Here is a 23,021-nt window from a genome sequence, read left to right on the forward strand (position 1 = left end):
CATCTCTTAAGTCATAGGTATGGTTTTAACACAGTGGCTGTAACAGCAATAACTATGTAGAATTCAGAGAACTAAGTGCCTAGAAGAGTACTTGATACTTAAAAGATACCATTCGTAAGTTTTCCTTCTGCAATATGAGTATGTACTTTCAGTTTTGTTTATAACCAGTGATTGTATGTCATTTCAGGATATTTTGGTTTTTTATTGATACTCTGAAATTCACATGCACTGTAACTTTACCACCTGGACCCCATTTGCCAGTTTCTCATCCATAAATGAAGACATTTATCAATGTTTTGATCTCATAATCTTGCCTTCAACCTGAATATTAAACTTAGAACTATACTACACATCTTATTTCAGCTTTATTTTCCCATGTGAATTATTTGCAGCTTCATATTTCATATGACCAAACTCGACTTTTCCAAATAAATTATTCTATATATGTTCATATTTAGCTTCAAACTTTTCTTTCTTAATCTTGTCAATCAGTTTTGCCATTTAAGAAACATGTTATTAATTCATACTATATGTAAGGTGCTGTATGAGGCTTTTGTAAAGGAAAAATATAAAGAAAAATAAAACTTTGTCATGCCCTTCAGAAAAATATAAAATGATCTTTCTTTTTATATTTCTTTGAGTTCATTATTTTTCTTATTTTTTTCTCATAATTGACTCTGTGTAAGCAAAGGAGAAAAGGAAAGATATAAGCATCTGAATACAGAGTTCCAAAGAATAACAAGAAGAGATAAGAAAGCCTTCCTCAGTGATCAATGCAAATAAATAGAGGAAAACAACAGAATGGGAAAGACTAGAGATCTCTTCAAGAAAATTAAAGATACCAAGGGAATATTTTATGCAAAAATGGGCTCGATAAAGGACAGAAATGGTATGGACCTAACAGAAGCAGAAGATATTAAGAAGAGGTGGCAAGAACACACAGAAGAACTGTATAAAAAAGAGCTTCACAACCAAGATAATCACGATGGTGTGATCACTCACCTAGAGCCGGACATCCTGGAATGTGAAGTCAACTGGACCTTAGGAAGCATCACTATAAACAAAACTAGAGGAGGTGATGGAATTCCAGTTGAGCTATTCCAAATCCTGAAAGATGATGCTGTGAAAGTGCTGCACTCAATATGCCAGCAAATTTGGAAAACTCAGCAGTGGCCACAGGACTGGAAAAGGTCAGTTTTCATTCCAATCCCAAAGAAAGGCAATGCCAAAGAATGCTCAAACTTCCGCACAATTGCACTCATCTCACACACTAGTCAAGTAATGCTCAAAATTCTCCAAGCCAGGCTTCAGCAGTACGTGAACTATGAACTTCCAGATGTTCAAGCTGGTTTTAGAAAAGGCAGAGGAGCCAGAGATCAAATTGCCAGCATCCACTGGATCATGGAAAAAGCAAGAGAGTTCCAGAAAAACATCTATTTCTGCTTTATCGACTATGCCAAAGCCTTTGACTGTGTGGATCACAATCAACTGTGGAAATTTCTGAAAGAGATAGGCATACCCAGACCACCTGTCCTGACTCCTGAGAAACCTATATGCAGGTCAGGAAGCAACAGTTAGAACTGGACATGGAACAACAGACTGGTTCCAAATAGGAAAAGGAGTTCATCAAGGCTGAATATTGTCACCCTGCTTATTGAACTTATATGCAGGGTACATCGCTGGAGAAGGCAATGGCAACCCATTCCAGTACTCTTGCCTGGAAAATCCCATGGACGGAGGGGCCTGGTAGGCTGCAGTCCATGGGGTCGCTAGGAGTCGGACACGACTGAGCGACTTCACTTTCAATTTTCACTTTCATGCATTGGAGAAGGAAATGGCAATCCACTCCAGTGTTCTTGCCTGAAGAATCCCAGGGACGGGGAGCCTGGTGGGCTGCGGTCTGTGGGGTCGCACAGAGTCGGATACGACTGAAGCAACTTAGCAGCAGCAACAGCAGCAGAGTACATCACGAGAAAGGCTGGGCTGGAAGAAGCACAATCTGGAATCAAGATTTCCAGGAGAAATACCAATAACGTCAGATATGCAGATGACAGCACCCTTATGGCAGAAAGTGAAGAGGAACCGAAAAGCCTCTTGATGAAAGTGAAAGAGGAGAGTGAAAAAGTTGGCTTAAAGCTCATCATTCAGAAAACTAAGTATCATGGCACCTGGTCCCGTCACTTCATGGGAAATACATGGGGAAATAGTGGAAACAGTGTCAGACTTTATTTTTGGGAGGCTCCAAAATCACTGCAGATGGTGATTGCAGCCATGAAATTAAAAGACACTTACTCCTTGGAAGAAAAGTTATGACCAACCTAGATAGCATATTCAAAAGCAGAGATATTACTTTGCCAACAAAGGTCTGTCTAGTCAAGGCTATAGTTTTTCCAGTGGTCATGTATGGATGTGAGAGTTGGACTGGGAAGAAAGCTGAGTGCTGAAGAATTGATGCTTTTGAACTGTAGTGTTGGAGAAGACTCTTGAGAGTCCCTTGGACTGCAAGGAGATCCAACCAGTCCATCCTAACGGCGATCAATCCTGGGTGTTGATTGGAAGGACTGATGATGAAGCTGAAACTCCAATACTTCGACCACCTCATGCGAAGTGTTGACTCATTGGAAAAGACTCTGATGCTGGGAGGGATTGGGGGCAGGCGGAGAAGGGGACAACAGAGGATGAGATGGCTGGATGGCATCACTGACTCAATGAACATGAGTTTGAGTGAACTCCAGGAGTTGGTGATGGACTGGGAGGCCTGGCATGCTGTGATTCACGGGTTCACAAGAATCAGACGTGACCAAGCCACTGAACTAAACTGAACTGAATGATCCTTTAATTCAAAATTGTTTCACATCACATCTCAATAAAACCTGCCCATCTTATTGCAGTGTTATCATGAGATTGGATATAGCAATATTTGTGAAAAATCTACTAAAGAAAAGCAGTCTTTAAAAAGAAGGAATAATTTTGTTTTTCTGTCAACTCTCAAAAGAGTTTATGCTTATAAAGATAGGAGCACACTTTTTTCAAACAGACGTCTTTTGTTCTGGGTTCTAATTAATAACTGTGTCACTTTGAACAGTTGATTGAATCTTGCTAAGTCTTTTGTCCTCCTCAGTGAAATGCTGAGTATAATAGTACTCATCTCCAGAAATACCCAGTACTGGTTACCCAGTACCCAGCAATAGGGTTGCTGGAAAGATTAAATGAGAAAATTCACTTTAACTGCTCAGCCCGGCACACATAGAAACATGGAATAAATTATAAAAAGAAAAATAATAGCTAGCATTTATTTATCACTAATTATGTAAAAGGTATTTTATTTTCATTATTATCCCATGTAATTTACTAAACCTGTGAAGAAATTACTACTACAGTTACAAAAATGATTATTAATGTAATTTTAGCTCTTAACTAGCACAGCGATTGTCACACATTAGACACTCAAAAAATATTTGTTATACTCTTGTTGAACTCCATCTTCTAATTATATTTAAGGGCCCCATTAACTGTATCAGTCAGCATTCTTGCAAGAACAGAATCTGACTGTAGCAGAAAAGGAATTTATGTGCAGAGAGCGGATTGGGTAGCTGACAGAATCAGCAGAACTGGAGAGCCTGGCTCTGAGGCTGTGCCAGGAACGGTAACAAAATCACATAATAAGTGCCATCTTTTGAGTGTATAAGGAGAACACACATCTGCAATGTGCACCTTTGACATCCCAAGAGAGATCATTGCAGTCATAGTTATCAGTGATGCTACGAGATAATTCATTTGCTGCTTCTTCAAAGATCTGTAGAGTTTTGTTATTAAAGGGAGCTGGAGGAGAGCAGTTGCTTGCTGTTTGCTTTGGAGAAGCTACCCAAATGTGCTCTGGACTCTCAGAAATTTCACTCGCACATCAGAGGCTTGATAAGCTAAAATATTGGCCAGCAGACAGGATACCTGTTACTTGTATTTTGCACGTATTTTTTAGTATGATGTCATTAACAAAATATGTCCCATAACAGGATGCAATGGTCTGCATTCCTTTGAATACACTTGGCAAACAGAGGCTGAGAAAAAATTTGACCCTTGAATATGATGGAGATGCTTCATTCTCATAGCTGACATAGGAACGAAAACTGCTTCCAGGCTTCCCTTTTCATAATGATAGATAAGAGAGTTTGTACCGTAGAAGAAACTTTCTCCCTAGTGCTAGGAGTCCAGTCACCAGTAAGCTACCATATCTGGAATGGCAGCTTTAATTAGAGTTACTCTGTGATTGAGAGATCGCCAATATGTGAGTTAATTAGAGATGTAATGCGATTACTATTTTCAAAATGTTCAGTGTTGAACAGATCTCCAAGTCCTGCAACCATGTCAAGCATTAAAAAAAAAAAAAAGCAGTATCACCTGAATTTAGTCTTTTCCTAGGAGAAGGAAGCTTCCTTTTATCCATCTTACATTTATAGGTTTTACCTGATAGGTTAGTGAGACAAAGCTTTTCTATTCTAATTCTTTAGTCAGTTCAGTTCAGTTCAGTCGCTCAGTCGTGTCCGACTCTTTGTGACCCCATGAATCACAGCAGGCCAGGCCTCCATGTCTATCACCAACTCCTGGAGTTCACTGAGACTCACGTCCATCGAGTCAGTGATGCCATCCAGCCATCTCATCCTCTGTCGTCCCCTTCTCCTCCTGCCCCCAATCCCTCCCAGCATCAGAGTCTTTTCCCATGAGTCAACTCTTCGCATGAGGTGGCCAAAGTACTGGAGTTTCAGCTTTAGCATCATTCCTTCCAAAGAAATCCCAGGGCTGATCTTCAGAATAGACTGGTTGGATCTCCTTGCAGTCCAAGGGACTCTCAAGAGTCTTCTCCAACACCACAGTTCAAAAGCATCAATTCTTTGGCGCTCAGCCTTCTTCACAGTCCAACTCAGAGACCAGAAAATAAACATGGTCTGGGTTAGGATCCCATTGGACCTGATTTGAGGAGGCTTCATAGAAAACCCAATTTACTGTTTACTTTCTATAAGGCCCCTCTCTGTTTCATGTGGCATTAGGAGCCCAAGGGGTTAATTCATAATGCAAAAAAAACATGTGATCTATTAAGTAGTGTTTAAGAGTTCTGAGTCTTGAAATCATTCAGAACTCCAGATACCATTCCTCTCTCAGGAAAACTCAAGTCAGGCCTCTTTTGCAGATTTTTTTTTCTTTCAATAATACAAATTAAAAAGAGGACCTCAAAGCACTGATTCCACATTTAAATCCCAAGGAACCATGACCTGATTAGTGAACTCTAAAATTCCTCCAGGTAGACTTTTTTGAATAGCACCTTGGACTTAACATCTATGACAATACCAATGTCCACTTTGCCTCTGAGGTGTAATCTCTGTTTCTAGGCCTCAGTCACAGAGGGTTAATTGTGTCCTAATTGAAACCAGAGCCCACCATCCGATTTCACACAGATTTTCCCACTAACAGATGTCCCCATCCTACAGAATATAATATTCATCAGATATGCATGCATTCCTTTTATCAATGCATTTAATGTTCTTTCTCCAGTAGAAAATCAGCAAATTCTTGATAACAACTGGAAAGTCATAATATTTTCAATAAACTCCCTTGGGACATGATAGATGATGGAAGTGGGATGTGATGAAATTTGCTTCCTAATGACGGTCATTTCTTTGATTAAAATCATCACAATGACTCGAAGCAAGATAATCTAGTCCATCAGGCAGGAGAGAAGATGCTGTTTCTTGGGGACAAAGAAAGTGAGCATTAGTGTTCTGGATTACTCTGAGTTCATCCCAGTCCTCCCCCAATCTACCTTCCAGTTCCCAGGTTCCCACCCCTTCTAATGTTCTTTCCAACTTTAACAGATCTGGCAGGAATTTAAATTCAGTCTTGGGATCAAAATTTGTTTTGAAGCCCTACAGCTGCAAGAGATAAAAGATCTCTTTTAGTCCTTTCCAGCATTCTGTGCTTTGAGAAAAAAAAAAAAAAAGTAGGATTTTGAGCTCTTTAAGCAAGCCATCTCTATTTGTAGTAACCAAGTCAGTCTCGGTCTTTGAAATTTTTATGTTCCTCATTCAGTTCTATATAGGCACATAGTCCCAAATGTGCCCTCAACAAGCTCTTCATTCTAGATGAACACAGGTGGTACTTCTATTGTCAAACTTCCACCCTGAATACTGCACTTATTTAAAAAGTCTTTTTCCCCAACAAATCCAGAAAGAGTCTCCTATTATCCATGGAGACTCTTCCAAACCACTTATGACACCAGTACCTCTAGTAGCCCAGAATTTTTTTTTCTTTGGATGAAGGTAAGAAAATCAGTCTCTAGATAACCCAATCTGATAAGGAATCAATTAAAGGATATTGGTTAGCATATAGAATCTTCAAGAAAGCTAGAGAATCATACTCATACTACTGGTTGAGACAAATTAAAAAAAAAAAAATCTTGCATAAGACTTATTTAGTGAGATCACCACTGCTGAATGCATGGAACCCTAGATCTCTATAGGGCTGCACCCCACAGGCCTTTAAGTCCTGCACTTGCCCACCTTCAAGACTGAAGAGAGAGCCTGGAGTCAGTTACAGAAGCATTAATTGTTTAATGAATGGGTAGAGCTTACACATCTGAAGCAAGACCCTAGAGCAATACCTCACCATGTGTAGTGGACAATGGGGTAGCACAGGATGGCCTTCTTTGCTCCCATGGGCAGGGGTTGGCTACCAGTTATAGGGAATTGATGTCAAGTTGGGTTATCGGTTGCCAAGGAAACCAGCAGAGGGGCATGCCCCTTACTGCCCTTTTGATAAGCATAGTTGAAGTTCTGATCTAAAACTAGAATAGTCACTAGTTGAAGCCTGGGGCCAATACATGGGAAGGTCAATCATATGAGCATAGTATAGGTGAAGCAGGCGGTGGTCAAGCAGAGGACAGACAGAGAGCAGGAGGACAACCATCTTGAGTGGCTGATCATCCAATAGCAGCAAACACTACCATTACTGCTGCAATCACTATCTCCCTGAGAATTGCTCTAGGCATCCTCTGTTATCGCTTCAACAGCGTAAGATCCAAACTCTGCTCGTGTTCACTTGATTCCTATATCTTAGATGATGCATCCTATATCTTAGATCCAAACTCTGCTCGTGTTCACTTGATTCCTATATTTCTTAGATGATGCAGCTATATCTTGTAGCTGCAAGGGTGCTGGGAATGTGAAGACCTGAGTCTTGAGTGTTCTATAGTTATAGTTTGTTATAGAGATAAACTATAACTATAGAGATAACTATAGTTATAATTGTAGAGATAAGCTCTGGGTAAATTTTCAGACATTTGAAGGGGGTTTATAAACAGAGCAATTTGATGAAGGACAGATTAATTGTCTTGCTGTATTAAAATATTTTAACATAAATAAAAGTATCTTTCAGAGAAAAAGAAAATGATCAGGAAAAGCACAACATTTCTAGGCCAGCTACTAAGGAATTAGGTTCTATTTCTGATTTATGCCTGCATGAACCCCTCATTTTATGGCCTCATAAAATTGGCTAGTTCACAGGCTATTGAACAGGCTTGCCATTTATTTTATGCAGCATTCTAGTATTTTGTCAATTTCAGTATAAACTCTATACCCACGGTTAATAGAAAGATTTGAATAGACTTGCATTGATATGTGGTCACCCAAAGTCCTATCAGTGATTTACTGTAGAAGTTGAGAAAATGTTAAACTGATACAAATGATTCAAATAGTCCCTTGGAAATGTTTGGAGAAAAAGAAAACTTTATAAAAGTTAAAAAACAAGCAGTTCTAATCAGGATTATGGGGTGAGTCAAAGTTTGCCTCTTCATTGTACTCCCTCAAGGGTCAGATTTCCATTTCAGTCATTAGTAACTTTCTGGCATTCAGGACACTACCTAAATTTTCTGTCTCAACTTTGTTCCCATCAGCCCTTCTTCCTACTCACACTGCCATCTATTTCTTAGTTTTATATCTTACCTCTTTAAATCTTGCATATCTGTAGTGTCAAGGATTGCAATTAAATTTTTTCCTAGGTAGATATTTCCCTTTGAAAATCAGAGGAAGACAGATGAATCCATACTATCTTCTAGGAAACTGTGATTCTCAAGAAACAACTTTATTAGAAGTGGCTCTGAGTGAGCAGTAACTTTGAAGTTCAGTGATAGAGTTTGATGCTTATTTTTCAACTTTGGAGGTAGTACTTAGCATAGGTAAAAACCTACTGTATACTAAACAAACTAATAAAAACCCAGTCTTAAAATAGCAGACTAGATTTCACATGTGTTCATTTATAGATAAGGTACTGCATTCAGTATAAGGAATTAATATTTGTTTGATTAACTTATCACAGAAAATTTTGTGTTAATAGAATATATTATTAACATGTATTATTTTAAAACGTCTTTGTTTACAAACATAAACAAGAGATACATGTATGAAGAACTAGACCATTAGTATCTCAAAATAAGAAGTTATTTTTCTCATGAGAAATGAACAGATGAGTTCTGGTTAAAAACAAATGTTTTCATGGATTCTTCATGTATATATGATACACATCTTTTTTGCTTATTACATCCTTTCATTTAAGGCTGTTCTGTGTCCATGTTCTTTATTTTGCTATACATTATACAATATTTTGTTAGTAAAGACTATTGCTATGCTTTCATAATACTTAAAATTATTATCCATACTGCATTGTCATTTCTACTGAAAAGGTACTTTGTACCAATATAGTAATTGATACAGAAAACAAAAACCAGAATGTGAGCCAGTAGACTTTAAATTTATGTTAACAAGTCTTTAAATAATAGCATTTTATATAAATGTCTGAAATATAAGATATATACATATTGAACTGACAACTTAGTAGTATTTCTTGGCTATGATTTTTACTGGCTAACAATATTTATTGACATTTTAGTAGAATAACACATTCATATGAAATATAAAAATCATAAAAGCACAAATTTCCTCCTTGAATCCTGCCCAGCCATAGTCCTACTTGCTAATGGAAGCAGCTTCTGTTTTAGATATGTTGGTGGTTTTACAACTCAAGAATCATCTCTGAATAATAATAATAATAATCTGATTGCTTTTCTACACTTTTGAGGAAGTAAATTATGTGCTCCCAAAGCTTTAGAAAATTTAGAGTGCTTTAGAACACTCTTGAAAATATAGTCCAAAGCTGTTCTGAGCAGAGGTTCTGAATATGTGAAAATGTATAATCAATACACTGGTCAATGCTTTGCATGTTCATCAATGAAGACAGAAGCACAAATCAGGATCTACATATTATGTCTGGTCCTTTAATATCCAAAAATGTTCCGTTCTCCACTCTTATTTAATTCAACTGTGAAGCATGAGAATAAAGTCCATACACATATAAATACATAAGATCAATATGTAAATGCAGTAGCAAAAATAAAAGTTTTTTGCTGACATTAGAGTTACAAAACTAAAAATCATCTGCATTCAACATACATAACTGTGCCAATAAAATTTACATGAAAGACTATTGAGGGGACTGAGTTAATATTTAAAGCCCTGCAGTTGAGTTCCTGCCAAAGCGAGAACTCGTGTTAAGAGAGAGACAGTGAATTCATTTCAAAGTTAACTAACTAGATATCAAGTGTTAACTAGAATTTGTTTTAGAGGAGAGGAAAAAAACAACAGCAACAAACCTTGTTCGGCTATTTTAGAAAAAATTTCATTTTTATTGGAAGAGCAGTAGTAATCTTGAGAGTCTACATGGTGCCTAGCTAGTCTTCTATAATTTATTGGAAAGACGTCACCTGCGCTAATTCTCTTTGGCTCCACAGAATTCATTAATATCATGCATCTGCTTTTGTATTATTTTTTACTTCATGTGAATTAGTTTTGTGAAGAAGACTGACTGACTTACATACAGGATGTTTATTACCACTGATATTGCTGTTGTTTTGTTTCTCATAATCCTCAAAACTATGCTGAGCAAAAGTACTCATTTGGTACATATCTTGCAAACAGGGGTTTCCAGATTAATCTCTCTCCAATAACCCAGATACTGAATTAATTTCTCCTAGGATATTTTTATGTGACATTAATTTTTTTTTTCTTTTACACATTTATTTCCCCAAAAAAGTATGGTTAGTCATTGTTTGTACTTCCCTCATAGCTCAGTTGGTAAATTCTCAATCGGTAAATGTCCGCAATGCAGGAGACCTGGCTTCAGTTCCTTGGTTGGGAAGATCCCCTGAAGAAGGAAATGGTAACCCACTCCAGTATTCTTGCCTAGACAATCCCATGGACAGAGGGGCCTGGCGGGCTACAGTCCATGGAGTTGCAAGAGTCTGACATGACTTAGCAACTAAACCACCACAGTCATTGTTTAGTTGCCATTTTAAAAGCAAGAGCACTTTATTTTCTACATGAGTTTGGACATTATTATAGGGTTAACTGTAATCTGGTGTCCACTAATCATTGTATTTTCTCTTTGTAGTTATGTAAATCTGGAGGTTTATATAATAATTCTAATGTATCATTCAAATTTCATTTTCATAATATATAAACATAATTTTTATTAACTGAATAAATATCCAGAGGAATATTTCTGGACATTCTATTGACTTCTAAGTAGAATGAATTTCAGATAAGATGCTATTTTAACATTTTAAAATATTACATGTCTTTGTCATTTTAAAAAAATAAGATGAAATGTTTATTCATATTCCCACTCAGAGATTGAAATAGCTGTATGTTTTGTGCACAACAGGTGTCCGATAACTGTTTTGGGGACTATCAATGGTGACTCTTAATGACTTCATAATGAAGTAATTATTCAAATGTCATGTTAAAACCCTTTTTTAAAAATTACATAGTGCCAGTTTTCAGCTGGCATGTACTGTTACATCCACTTTGGTAAAATAAATAAATTAATAGATTCTTTAACTTGAATAAAATGTACTGATTTAGAAACTTTTATGATACTACTATAACAAACAATGAAAATAATTAAAATATGCAAACCCATGAAACAATAAAAGCTTATCAGAAATGTTCAAGTAAAAGATGACAATGAAATAAAATGAATGATTAGTTTGCAAAGTAGTGGCATCTGCTCTGTGAATAATCCAGGGAATGCTTTCCAATTTCCATGCCCCAACTCTTTTATTCAAAGGAGAGAATTTGTCAAAGGAGACATATGGGACCAAACAAAATGTAGAGGACTGTGAAATTGGAATTTTAAAATGCATCTCTTATTTATACTCTGCTTACTTAAAAAAATGATTTGAAGCATATCAAATGGATATATCCTCAAAACTCTTTCCTGATGAATTTTACTATAAAAAGTCCTGGTTTTCCTTTTGTTTCCTTGTTCTTCTGGATGCATTTAACATCCAAAACATGCCAGAACTCTGTATTTATTTGCTCTAGAAAAAATATCAACTCAACATTCATGAATATAATTTTCTGTTAATTGTCTACAAGTTGCCTTTTCCATCACTGATGAAATAGTTTGGATTTGATTATTGAAATAGCCCTGGTTTGTAAAATATATATAAATTAATTGCCATATATATATGTATATTAATGTAGTTTATCTTTTCCCATGTGAATGGCATATTTTTTAAATATTAGTGATAACTTGGGGGTTTTGAAACACTCAATAGAGACAGTCTCTACCAAGGAATCAGTATGAACATACTTTGTCCAAATTCAAGTAAACACTAACACCTATAACTGGTATTTGAAAATAACTATTTTTGAATTGGATATTTACAACTAACTAAAACAATGTATTTGCAACTTCATAAAAATTTAAAGTAAAATGCTATTTTTGTAATAAAAAATTTTCTATCTCATTTACAAACAAGGAAATCAAGGCACAAACAGACTGAGGTTTAATGCACGCTGTGTAAATTTTTTGTGGGTAGAATAGTGATTAAAATAGGGTTTGTATCACTTGCCAGATATCTTTAACCACTGCAAACATTTATTAATGAAAATCTGTGTATTCTCCTATACTGATTTAAGGATAATTTCTGAAAATATTTATTTAATAAACAATACTTGAAACATGATTAATGCTGTTGCCAGAAAGAAAAGCTAGATTAATGACTATTAACTTTGGGAAAAAAAATTCAGCACCATCAAATTCACTTATCATCAAAAGGAGAACATGGAAAAATTAAGTTCAAGTTAAACTTTTCCCCCAAATATTTGCTTTAGAACACTTATTTTAATTACCTTTTTCTATGAATGTTCTTGTTCTATCTTATGAGGAACAAAAGAGAAAATAATCCTAAATCATAAACAATTACCTTCTTGCTATTAATTTGCCCCACAGAGAATAATAGTTTGTATTTGTTTCAGCATTAACATACTAAATATACTTTGGAGAAGAAGAAAACTGATTATTTTATTATTAAAGTATTGAATTTTGGCATTTTTTTCAGATGAATTCAAGTTCTTTATGAAAAGGCTACCCATGAACTATTTCCTCAACACATCTACCATAATGCATTTGTGGACAATGGATTCTAATTTTCAGCGCCGCTATGAACAACTGGAGAACAGCATGAAGCAACTTTTCCTAAAGGCGCAGAAAATTGTACACAAGCTCTTTAGCCTTAGCAAGAGGTGTCATAAACAACCCCTCATCAGCCTGCCAAGACAAAGGTAAGATAAGTGCACTAATGTAGACAACTGAGGACAGCTCACTGATTTTCTGAATGTAGGTGCAGTAATATGCATAATACAGTGTTATTCATATTTTTAGAGATGATTTGAAAACATATTGTCTTAAGTCTCAAAATGATTAATTGCAGTTATTTTCCAAAGTAATGCTATAATGGGAACACATAGACTAATTTTTATTTAATTTTTTTTTATCATTAGAATCAAGATATTATTCTAACTTGTTGTACAGGGTAATCATCTGATAATTGTGTGACAGTGAACATAAAAACACAAAACCCAGTTACATTGTAAGCATAGGAAGTAAGCAGGAATAAAAAGTGATATTTCTCAAGACGTAACTTTTAAATAAAAGCATCTACATTTTATTTATTTTACACGTTCTTAAAACCATAAATCTCATTCTACATGAATGTATGACAATTGCTATGAAAGTTTCAAACAATTTATATGAATGCTGACAGACTCTTCGAATATTTGTGTCTGAACTGACTTGGGGAAGCCTGGGTTTTAGATTTGGTAGTTTAATATGTATTGATCAGTCAGGGCAGTAAAAAGTTGTATTTACTTAGTACGAGCAGGTTGAAAATGAATAAAAGGAAAAGCTAAGGAAAAATTTAGGAAAAAAATTCAGTAAAAAATGTATTTGTATCAGTATCACCAATATAAAATACTTGAACTTTGACTCGATTATTAAATTATTAAGAAATCTATAATTACAAATTTTTTTCACTGAAAAAAAAATAAAGTTTATACATTTTAAAATTCAATTTCAAAATAAATCATTTGCATTCTTTACAATCATTGGATTTTAGCATATTCAACATGTATGCAATCTAAGTTGAGAACATTTTCATTGGATCCATTTTTAGCCCCATACTCCCTTGCCCATACTCCGCATATTCCCATGCCCATCCCTCAGCTATTTGTCTCTCCAGATTTGTCTAATCTGCTAATTGTCTCCATAGATTTGATTATTCTTGACATTTTGTACAACATGTGGTCTTTTGTGACTGACTTCTTTCATGTAGCATAGTGCTTTCTGGTTTACCCATTTGTGGCATGCATCAGTAGTATATCACATTTTATTTTACCTATCAATTAATCCTTTGATGGACTTGGGGTTGTTGCCACTTTTTGTCAAGTATAAATGATGCTGCTGTGAACATTCACGTGTGCTTTATTTTTTTTTAATCTGGACATATGTTTCAATTTTCTTGGATATGTTGTTGTTGTTCAGTCACTAAGTCATGTCCAATTATTTGGAACCCTATGGACTGTAGCCTGCCACTCATCTGTCCTCTGCTATCTCCCAGAGTTTGCTCAAATTCATGTCCATTGAGTCGGTGATGCTATCTAACCATCTCATCCTCTACCACCCTCTTCTCCTTTTGCCTTCACTCTTTCCCAGCATCTTTCTGAGGGTCTTTTCCAGTGAGTCAGCTTTTTGTATCAGGTTGCCAAAATTTGGAGCTTCAGCTTCAGCATGTCTTTCCAAATGGTTTGTTGGGGTTGCTTTCCTTTAGGATTGACAGAATTGACTATTCAGAAGATAATCCTATATTTAACATTTTGAGGATCTGGCAAACTGTTTTCCAAAATGGCTCTACTGTTTATTATTTCCACCTACTATGAGTGACAGCTCCAATTACTCCACATCATCACCAACACTCTTTAGTATCTGAGATTTGATTATAGTCATCCTAGCAGTTGTGAAGTTATGTCCTTTTGTGGTTTTAATTTACATTTCCCCATCATGACTAATGATGCTAAACATCTTTGCATGTGCTTATAGTCCGTTTTGTACCTTCTATGGGGAAATATCTATGTGAATTTTCTTCCCTCTTAGTTTTTTTTTTTTTTTTTAATTTGCATTATTGAGTTGTATGAGTAATTTATATATTTGGATGCCCCGTTCCTTTAGAAACTTTTTGGTATAAAAATATCTCCTTCCAATATCTGGGATATCTTTTCATTTTTTTGTCCATCTCCTTTCCTGGTCTGTCTGTCTGTCTGTCTGGTCAGTTTGTCAATTTTCTTTCTTTTCAAACACTAACTTTTAGTTTCCTTTATATTCTCTATTATTTTTCTGTTTTTATTTGATTTTCCACTGTGATTGCTATTATTTCTTTTTTTCTATTTGCTTTATGTGAATGCTCTAATTTTCTTTTTCTAGCTTAATAGAAAGAAAATGTGGGTTACTGACTTCATAGCTTTCACTTTTTTAACATAAGCATTCACTGCTGTAAATTACTCTCTAAGCACTACCATTAAGATTTGTTCTTTTATACTTCCTGTAAGTTTTCTTATTTATTTCATGCATAAGATATTTTTTATATATCTGTCTTCAAACTTAAAGTAAATATTCCCTAACAGAGAATTACAGCTTGAAAAAGATACTTATTTAATTGCAATGAACCTTATTCTCCCTGTGTGAGCTAGAGTTTGTAAACCACTGAAATAGATGATCTCATCTTCAAACATAAGAGGAAATACGAGAGAATGAGATTGAAGCAACTGATGAGTTTGCTTATAATATAACTTGTTGACCTTAAGTGTTCTTTTAATCAAGAACAACTGGAGATTATATATATATCTATATATGTATAATATATATATGCACATATATATAGATATATATATATGAAGCTCAGGGGAGATTTGAGAAACTTAAGATGGCAAACATCAGTGCACATGAAATCATAAGATCTGAATGTAATATCATAGGAAATATGTTTAAGGGATAAGTGGAAAATGGACCTGAAAAGGAAACAAGTAGTGGAGTAAAATATGTCAAAAGAGACACGTTAATTTCTAGTAAAAATAAATAAAAATTAAACATTCATAAGTGTCATTACAGTACAATATTTCTAATAAAAATATGCAAGAATTCAAGTTACGTGTGTGCAGAATAAATAAATAGGCAGTATAATAGAAAGATGCATTACTTGAAACAAATTCAAAAAGCTATAGAACTAAATATTTGTTGTCCAAAACTTCTTAACTAAATAAATCAAAGATAGTTCAGGCTTTTTCTTGACTTGTTTTTTTTTCAATTTAGCTTAATTTCTATGTTTTCTATTGTCATCCCACACAGTTAAAAAAAAAAATACAGACCACTTGCTAGATTTTTACTGAATTTGGATTTTTTTTTTCTTCATCACCATATTTCTTTTAACAGTAATGTGAGATTTTGCTTTGTTTTTACTTTTCCCATCTTAATAGATTTTCATGTACTAAAATTACATTCAGTTCAGTTCAGTTCAGTCGCTCAGTCGTGTCTGACTCTGCAACCCCATGAATTGCAGCACTCCAGGCCTCCCTGTCCATAACCCACTCCCAGAGTTCACCCAGACTCACGTCCATCGATTCGGTGATGCCATCCAAACATCTCATCCTCTGTCATCCCCTTCTCCTCCTGCCCCCAATCCCTCCCAGCATCAGGGTCTTTTCCAATGAGTCAACTCTTCGCATGAGGTGGCCAAAGTACTGGAGTTTCAGCTTTAGCGTCATTCCTTCCAAAGAACACCCAGGACTGATAGGGAAACTATACACACACACACACACACACACACACACACACACACACACATATATATATGTACTAGGGAGAAGCAATGGCACCCCACTCGTGTACTCTTGCCTGGAAAATCCCATGGATGGAGGAGCCTGGTAGGCTGTAGTCCATAGGGTCGCTAAGAGTCGGACACGACTGAGCGACTTCCCTTTCACTTTCATGCATTGGAGAAAGAAATGGCAACCCACTCCAGTGTTCTTGCCTGGAGAAACCCGGGGACAGGAGCCTAATGGGCTGCCGTCTATGGGGTTGCACAGAATCAGACACGACTGAAGCGACTTAGCAGCAGCAGCAACAGCATGTAGTAGAGTTTGTTAGCAGAATTCAGTGGAAAAGAGATTGGAAATTTGTGGGGTGTATTTTCAGAAATCTTTGAAAGAGAAAGTGAATAAGTAACCAGTGATTCACTTCTAGCAGGTATTTTTGTTTTTTGTCCTTTCATTATGGAATTTTTTTCAGTTTTCCTCTTGAACTTGTCCAACTCTCAGAACTAGCTGTCAATATCTGATATTCTAAAATCTGGAAAAAGAAGTAGAAGCAAAGAAAAATGAGACCTGCAAAATATATCTCACTAACATTATTTCTTAGACAGATAGATAGTGAACATTATTTCTTAATTCTTCCTGTATAATGGTGGGGCAGTTGATTTTTTTTTTCTCTATAATATAGCGTGTAATTCTTTCTTTCTGGTAAAGTGTGGACCTTTATCTAGGTGGCAGCTCTGCTTTGTTACTACTATCCCTCTCATGAATTCCCATGACAGTAAAATGCTTTTTCTCACTGAAGTGAATTCCAAAGCCTGTGATCATGTGGTTTCTTTGAGTTAGTCAACTTTTGTTGCTATTCAAAAATTTTTGAGATAAGTAAAAATGCTATATTCATTTCATTAAAGAACATTAGCTGCAGCAATTATTGAAAAGTATTCATGTAATATTTCTAGAAAGCATCTCAACTACACTATTTTGTGCTGTCATGTCTTATTCACAGAGTAGCCAAGGGTCTATGGAAATATTACATTTAAAAGTCTCTTGGTAAAGGCTTAACAACCACATCTCTAGGGGTAGAAAACCTAATTTATTCACATTTACTGATTTTTGTGTTAGAAATATTTCCACCATGGTCAATTTCAAGCTATCAATGTACTGTCATGGCTCATGGAGTTGATGTGCAGCTGGATATCCTGAGCCAGTGCATGCATACTGCAGCTAGCCTCAAAAATTTTACTAAAACATTTTTGCAAAGTTATCTCTTCTTCATTAACATTGGAAAGTGATATAGGATGAAATCACTTCTCTAACATCATAGCAAAGGATGACTTGACGTCTGTGTCATTCTTTGTCTGAGAGCTGTGTCATGTACCTCCTATGTATTCTCTATGACAGCAGTCAGAAATTGGCATATAGGTCAAATCTATCCCTCACCAATTTTTGTATCAGCCTGTTGAAAAAAAAATCAAAAGGAGAATAGTATTTTTGATGGATGAGGATGGTATGAATTTATATTAAAATATGCATCAATAAAAAAGCCATGCCCACATGTTTATATACTGTCTGTGCCCACTTTCATACCCTACTGGCAGTTATTGACCACTGCATGCTCCTGAAACCCTACAGTATTTGCTACCTGGCTCCTACAGTAAAGTTTTGCCAACATGGACTCTAATATAATATTAATATGTATTCTCTGTCTTTAAAAATGCTATCAAGTGTATTAAAAGTATTTAACTTGTATATCATTGAAAAGTTTATAAATATAGTTCATGTTATGTTAAGGAAAGAAAGTTATTACTTTAGTATCCATCATATGGAAAACAGAATAACACTGAATCTTGAATCCAGGTATTTGTGAGTTAATACTGAATATTTCACTAATAATAACTCTTACACAATCATATTAATATATGTGCATTCACTATATATTATATATTATGCCCATGAATTAAATGCAAATATATACATTATATATAGATTCATACATTATATATATACCTTAATATATAATATATACTTATATACATATGCATTTTAACTAATGTAACTTCCATAGCAATAATCTAAAATCTTACACATCAAACTGATCTTAACTGAAGTGCCATTTCAAACTCATCTCCAAATGCAGATTTGTATAATTTCGTGGAGTCAGCCAGCTTTCCCAGTTTTCTCTTCCTTCTCCTCATGATCTCCAATTCTAGTCCAATTCAAAATGACATGATTATGAACTAAGAGGAAGAACAAACAACGTGAACACTTGAGGAAAATGAAGCTGAAAAACTGAACAGTATCTGTGGGTACGGGAGGATAAAGGGAATCTGGTAATGCTGAAATGAACTGTGGAAATTTTAATGTATTTGGGAAGAATTACCCTGCCCAGTGGAATGCTGAAAAGATAAGATACAGGCAGAATTTCAAGAAATCTGAATGCTTAGTTTTCGGCTGGAGTTTCTAGAGACAGCTCTCACATTCCCAGACAACAAGTGCTCAATACATATTTGATGAGTGCTCTGTGATGTTTTTGTTAATACTTTAGTTCAACCTCTGAACGCACACAGCAATGAATTATTACTTTATGTAAAATGTTTCCCACTCTACATAAATTGGATTGCCTGTTATAATATGCGTATCATGTTCTGTTTTGTTTCTCCATTAAGCAGGTGAATGCTCTCCCCCATTCTTTCAAATGGAGCTGAGACAGTGCCTTTGTCTGTTTAGGCTGCTATAAACAAAAAATACCGCAAACTGGATGACTCACAAACAACTGTTTGTAGTTTTGGAGACTGAAGTCTAGGATCTAGGGGCCATCATGGTGGGGTTCTAGTGGAGAGCATTCATCTCATTCACGTGGGCTCCATCCTCATGACCTAAGCACCTCTCAAAGGCTCCACTTCCCAATAGCATCATCTTCAGGGGTTAGGATTCCAACATGTAAATTTAAGCAAGACATAGCATTTATATTGTATCAGACTGATTTTGTCTCTGTCAGTTAACACTATGAGATGTGAGGGTGAGGAGACTAGCCAGCCGTTTCTTTTGTGTAAGGATACTGTCCATGGTGTATGACAATGAAGCTGGCATGTGAACCCAATAGGAGATAGAGAATTCAGGTGTCCTTTAAACTCCTGTGTTCATTTGACTCTCTAGTGTACTTCTCTTCTTGAAGTTTTGTTATTCAACTTTTCCTTCTCAAACTCAAAACATGACGCTTTGTGTCCCTCATTATAAGCAAGCAGTTACCACTGTATAATTCATGCAAGGAAAATAGATATTTAACACTTTCGTGGGGAGAAATCTTTGTGAATACTGTTTCTCAACATCTGGCATACAGTAATGATGTATAAAAATCCTTTTCAATCATATTTTCCCCTGAGTTCTTTTTCATCCTTTTTTAGCCTATTTTCTTTTTTCCACCTCCGAATATCCGACATTTTCTCTCTTTGTTGACCCCCATTCTCTTCAATATGCCCCCTATTTACTGAAATCTTTCTATAAACTTTTTTTTTTAATTTGGTTTACTGCTCTTGGAATCCCAGTTTACAATTTCTCATTGATATTTTCCTGAAAAATAGTGCCTCTTCACCTTAGATAAACTTGCTTTTTTAATGCATTTTTATTTTATTTTTATAATAATGCATTTTATTTTTAATGCATTTTAATACATATAAGAGATACTGCCTCTGACTGTGCTTCCAATAATTTTGTCTTATAATATTTGTTCATTGGAGTTGGTTTCTTTCACTTCTTAAATCTAATAGATATAAACAGATATCAATCTAGAATATATAGAAATCAAATAAAATCTGGATCCATTTTCAATATATCCTGGAAACAGCAAAAATGAAGTATGAACATGTGATTTGCCTGTGGTAATAAATATCATCAACATGGCATAAAACTCTCTTGAGATAAAGGAGGCCTCTCAATGTCTAGGGCAGTAAATATGTTTGTTTTTTCTTTGTTTTGATAGTTAATTTTATCAAAGTCTTTGTATTACTAGAGCATATAGATAATCATCCAAGGCAGAATTATTACATAATGTTGAAAAAGGCAATTTGGGAGACTACTGGCCTGGGAAAGAGGACAAGGAAAAACACAAGTTATTGCCAAGTCTTCAGTTCAGTTCAGTTACTCAGTCATATCTGACTCTTTGTAACCCCATAGAAGGCAACATGCCAGGCTTCCCTGTCCATCACCACCTCCCAGAGCTTGCTCAAATTCATGTCCATTGTGTTGCTGATGCCATCCAACCATCTCATCCTCTGTTGTCCCCTTTTCCTCCTGCCTTCAGTGGCTTGTCCAATGAGTCAGTTCTTTGCATCAGGTGACCAGAGTATTGGAGCTTCAGCTTCAGCTTCAGTCCTTCCAATGAATACTCAGGACTGATTTCCTTTAGGATTGACTGGTTGGATCTCCTTGCAGTCCAAGGAACTCTCAAGAGTCTTCTCTAAAACCACAGTTCAAAAGCATTAATTCTTCCATGCTCCGCTTTCTTTATAGTCCAACTCTCACATCCATACATGACTACTGGGAAAATCATAGCTTTGACTAGACTGACCTCTGTCAGCAAAGTAATGTCTCTGCTTTTTAACATGCTGTCTAGGTTGGTTATAGCTTTTCTTCCAAGGAGCAAGTGTCTTTTAATTTGATGGCTGCAGTCACCATCTGCAGTGATTTTGGAGTCCCAAAAAATAAAGTCAGCCACTGTTGCCACTGTTTGCCTATCTTTTTGCCATTGAAGTCATGGGACTGTATTTCATGATCTTAGGTTTTTAAATGGTGAGTTTTAAGCCAGCTTTTTCACTCCCCTCTTTCACTTTCATCAAGAGGCTATTTAGTTCTTCTTTGCTTTCTGCCATACAGCTGGTGTCATCTGTGTATCTGAGGTTATTGATATTTCTCCTGGCAATACTGATTCCAGTTTGTGCTTCATCCAGCTCAGCATTTTGCATGATGTACTCTGTATATAAGCTAAATAAGCAAGGTGATAATATACAGCCTTGACATACTCTTAATGGTACTTGTCAAGTCTCAGTGGTACTTTATAGCAACTAATAAAGAACCATAAATACATAATATTAAAAGCAATGATGTAAAGTAAATTTAGCTGTTAAATATTGGAAAAAATCACATTTTGTTTGGCTCATGAAAAAAATGAAAATCTGTGAAGAATATTAATTTCCTAATTTATAAACAATAGAAATACAGAAATGAAAAGAATTTTAAGTCATTATCAGGATATGTTAGTTTCTCAATATTCAAAAAAGTGATCAGGGTTTATAGTTCATATCTTCTATTAATAAGTATATAATCAGCAATCAATGATTTTTGTTTCTTTAAAAACAGATATAAATTTGGATATATCCTATGTGGTATTACATTATTTATTCCTAGAAAAAATAAATTAAACCTGCTTTAAGTAGGCTACTGCCAACTTGGGCAAGAAGAATTATAGAGGCATAGATATTATTCCCTTACCAAAAAAAACAAAAATTTAGGGAGGGGTTTATTTCAACTGGCCCATTTTAATGGCCTTAAGCATCATTCTATGAGTCACTCTGCACAGTAAGTTTAGTTGTTTTCTGTTATTTTAGTGATAAATCTTCTTGCTGAAATTCTCTGATGATCTTGACTGGAAGTTACCACCTGTTTGGTCTCAAGACTCTTTCAAATGCATAACAATTACTGAGAAATCTGAAAAGCTTTTTTGTTATGGAAGCTATAAATCTACATATAAATGTATATATAAATTGAAATCTATATTTACCATAGTAAAATTAAAACAGATTTTAAAATATGCATTTATTAATACAATTTAAAGAACATTAAGCAAGCTTATTACATATTATTAATAACATATATAACATTTAAACTTTAATGATTTTTGCACATTTCTTTAATATTTGGCTTAAGAGAAGATAATTGAATCCCCACTGCTGTTTCTGCATGCAATCTGTTGCAAACTGTAGTTTTATAGCTTCGCACAGATTTATTGGAGAAATAAGAATTGCAGTGCCTTTTTGAATAATTGTGGATATTAGTCTTAGCTACTGCACCAAAATTCAACATGTGGTAGGAGAACAGGCAGCTCATGTTCAAAAGACCTGAACTTCCTAGTGGCTTTCAAGGAAGGAGTTTTAAACACAATGTGAGGGAGGAGGCTTCAGGGTACGTGATCAGCTCGTGGACAATTCTCTAACTGGTTGGCATCAAGGTGAACTTTCACATGTCATCAGCCTTCTGATTTCAACCAGTCTAAGATCTGTTTTTCAGTCAGCAGTTTTCATCTGGTGAAGGGTCTGCTTCCTGTAAAAAAACAACTTAGGAATGTGTGTCAAGCCTTTATCTATGTTTTCCAGGGAACTAAGAGTACAGTGATACTGCTATAGGCAGGACTTATAGCTTAAATGTTTCCCAGTTTCCCAGCCCAGCAGCTATTCTTTATTTCTACATCTTCATATTCCTAATTATTAACTCTTGAACCAGCCTTCAGGGACTCAAGGGAGGCCTGGAAGAGTAAAGTAAAAACCTTCTACTTCAAAGGACAAGGGCTTGTATATGATTTCATGAGGACCTAATAGACCGAGAAGATAAATTGTGGGGTTGTCATAGAGGTTCACATTTACAAGCTGAAATTGAAATTTCTGGGAGAAATATCAACAACTGCAGATACGCAAATGGTACCACTCCAAGGGCAGAAAGTGAAAAGGGATTAAAGAGCCTCTAGATGAGGGAGAAAAGGGAGAGAGAGTGAAAAAGCTAGCT

General features: G+C 35.5%; 1 protein-coding gene across 3 annotated transcripts in view; it reads left to right on the top strand.

Moving 5' to 3' along the window:
* The window catches only part of BRINP3 (BMP/retinoic acid inducible neural specific 3), a 486,602-nt gene that overhangs the window by 384,362 nt on the left and 79,219 nt on the right, over positions 1–23,021 (top strand). For all 3 annotated transcript variants that reach the window (XM_027564433.1, XM_027564432.1, XM_027564431.1), the window contains exon 7: positions 12,449–12,671. In XM_027564433.1, the coding sequence (XP_027420234.1) occupies positions 12,449–12,671 (223 nt within the window). The remainder of the gene's footprint in view (positions 1–12,448; positions 12,672–23,021) is intronic.

Source organism: Bos indicus x Bos taurus, chromosome 16 (assembly GCF_003369695.1).
Source record: "Bos indicus x Bos taurus breed Angus x Brahman F1 hybrid chromosome 16, Bos_hybrid_MaternalHap_v2.0, whole genome shotgun sequence".
NCBI classification, from domain to species: Eukaryota; Metazoa; Chordata; class Mammalia; order Artiodactyla; family Bovidae; genus Bos; species Bos indicus x Bos taurus.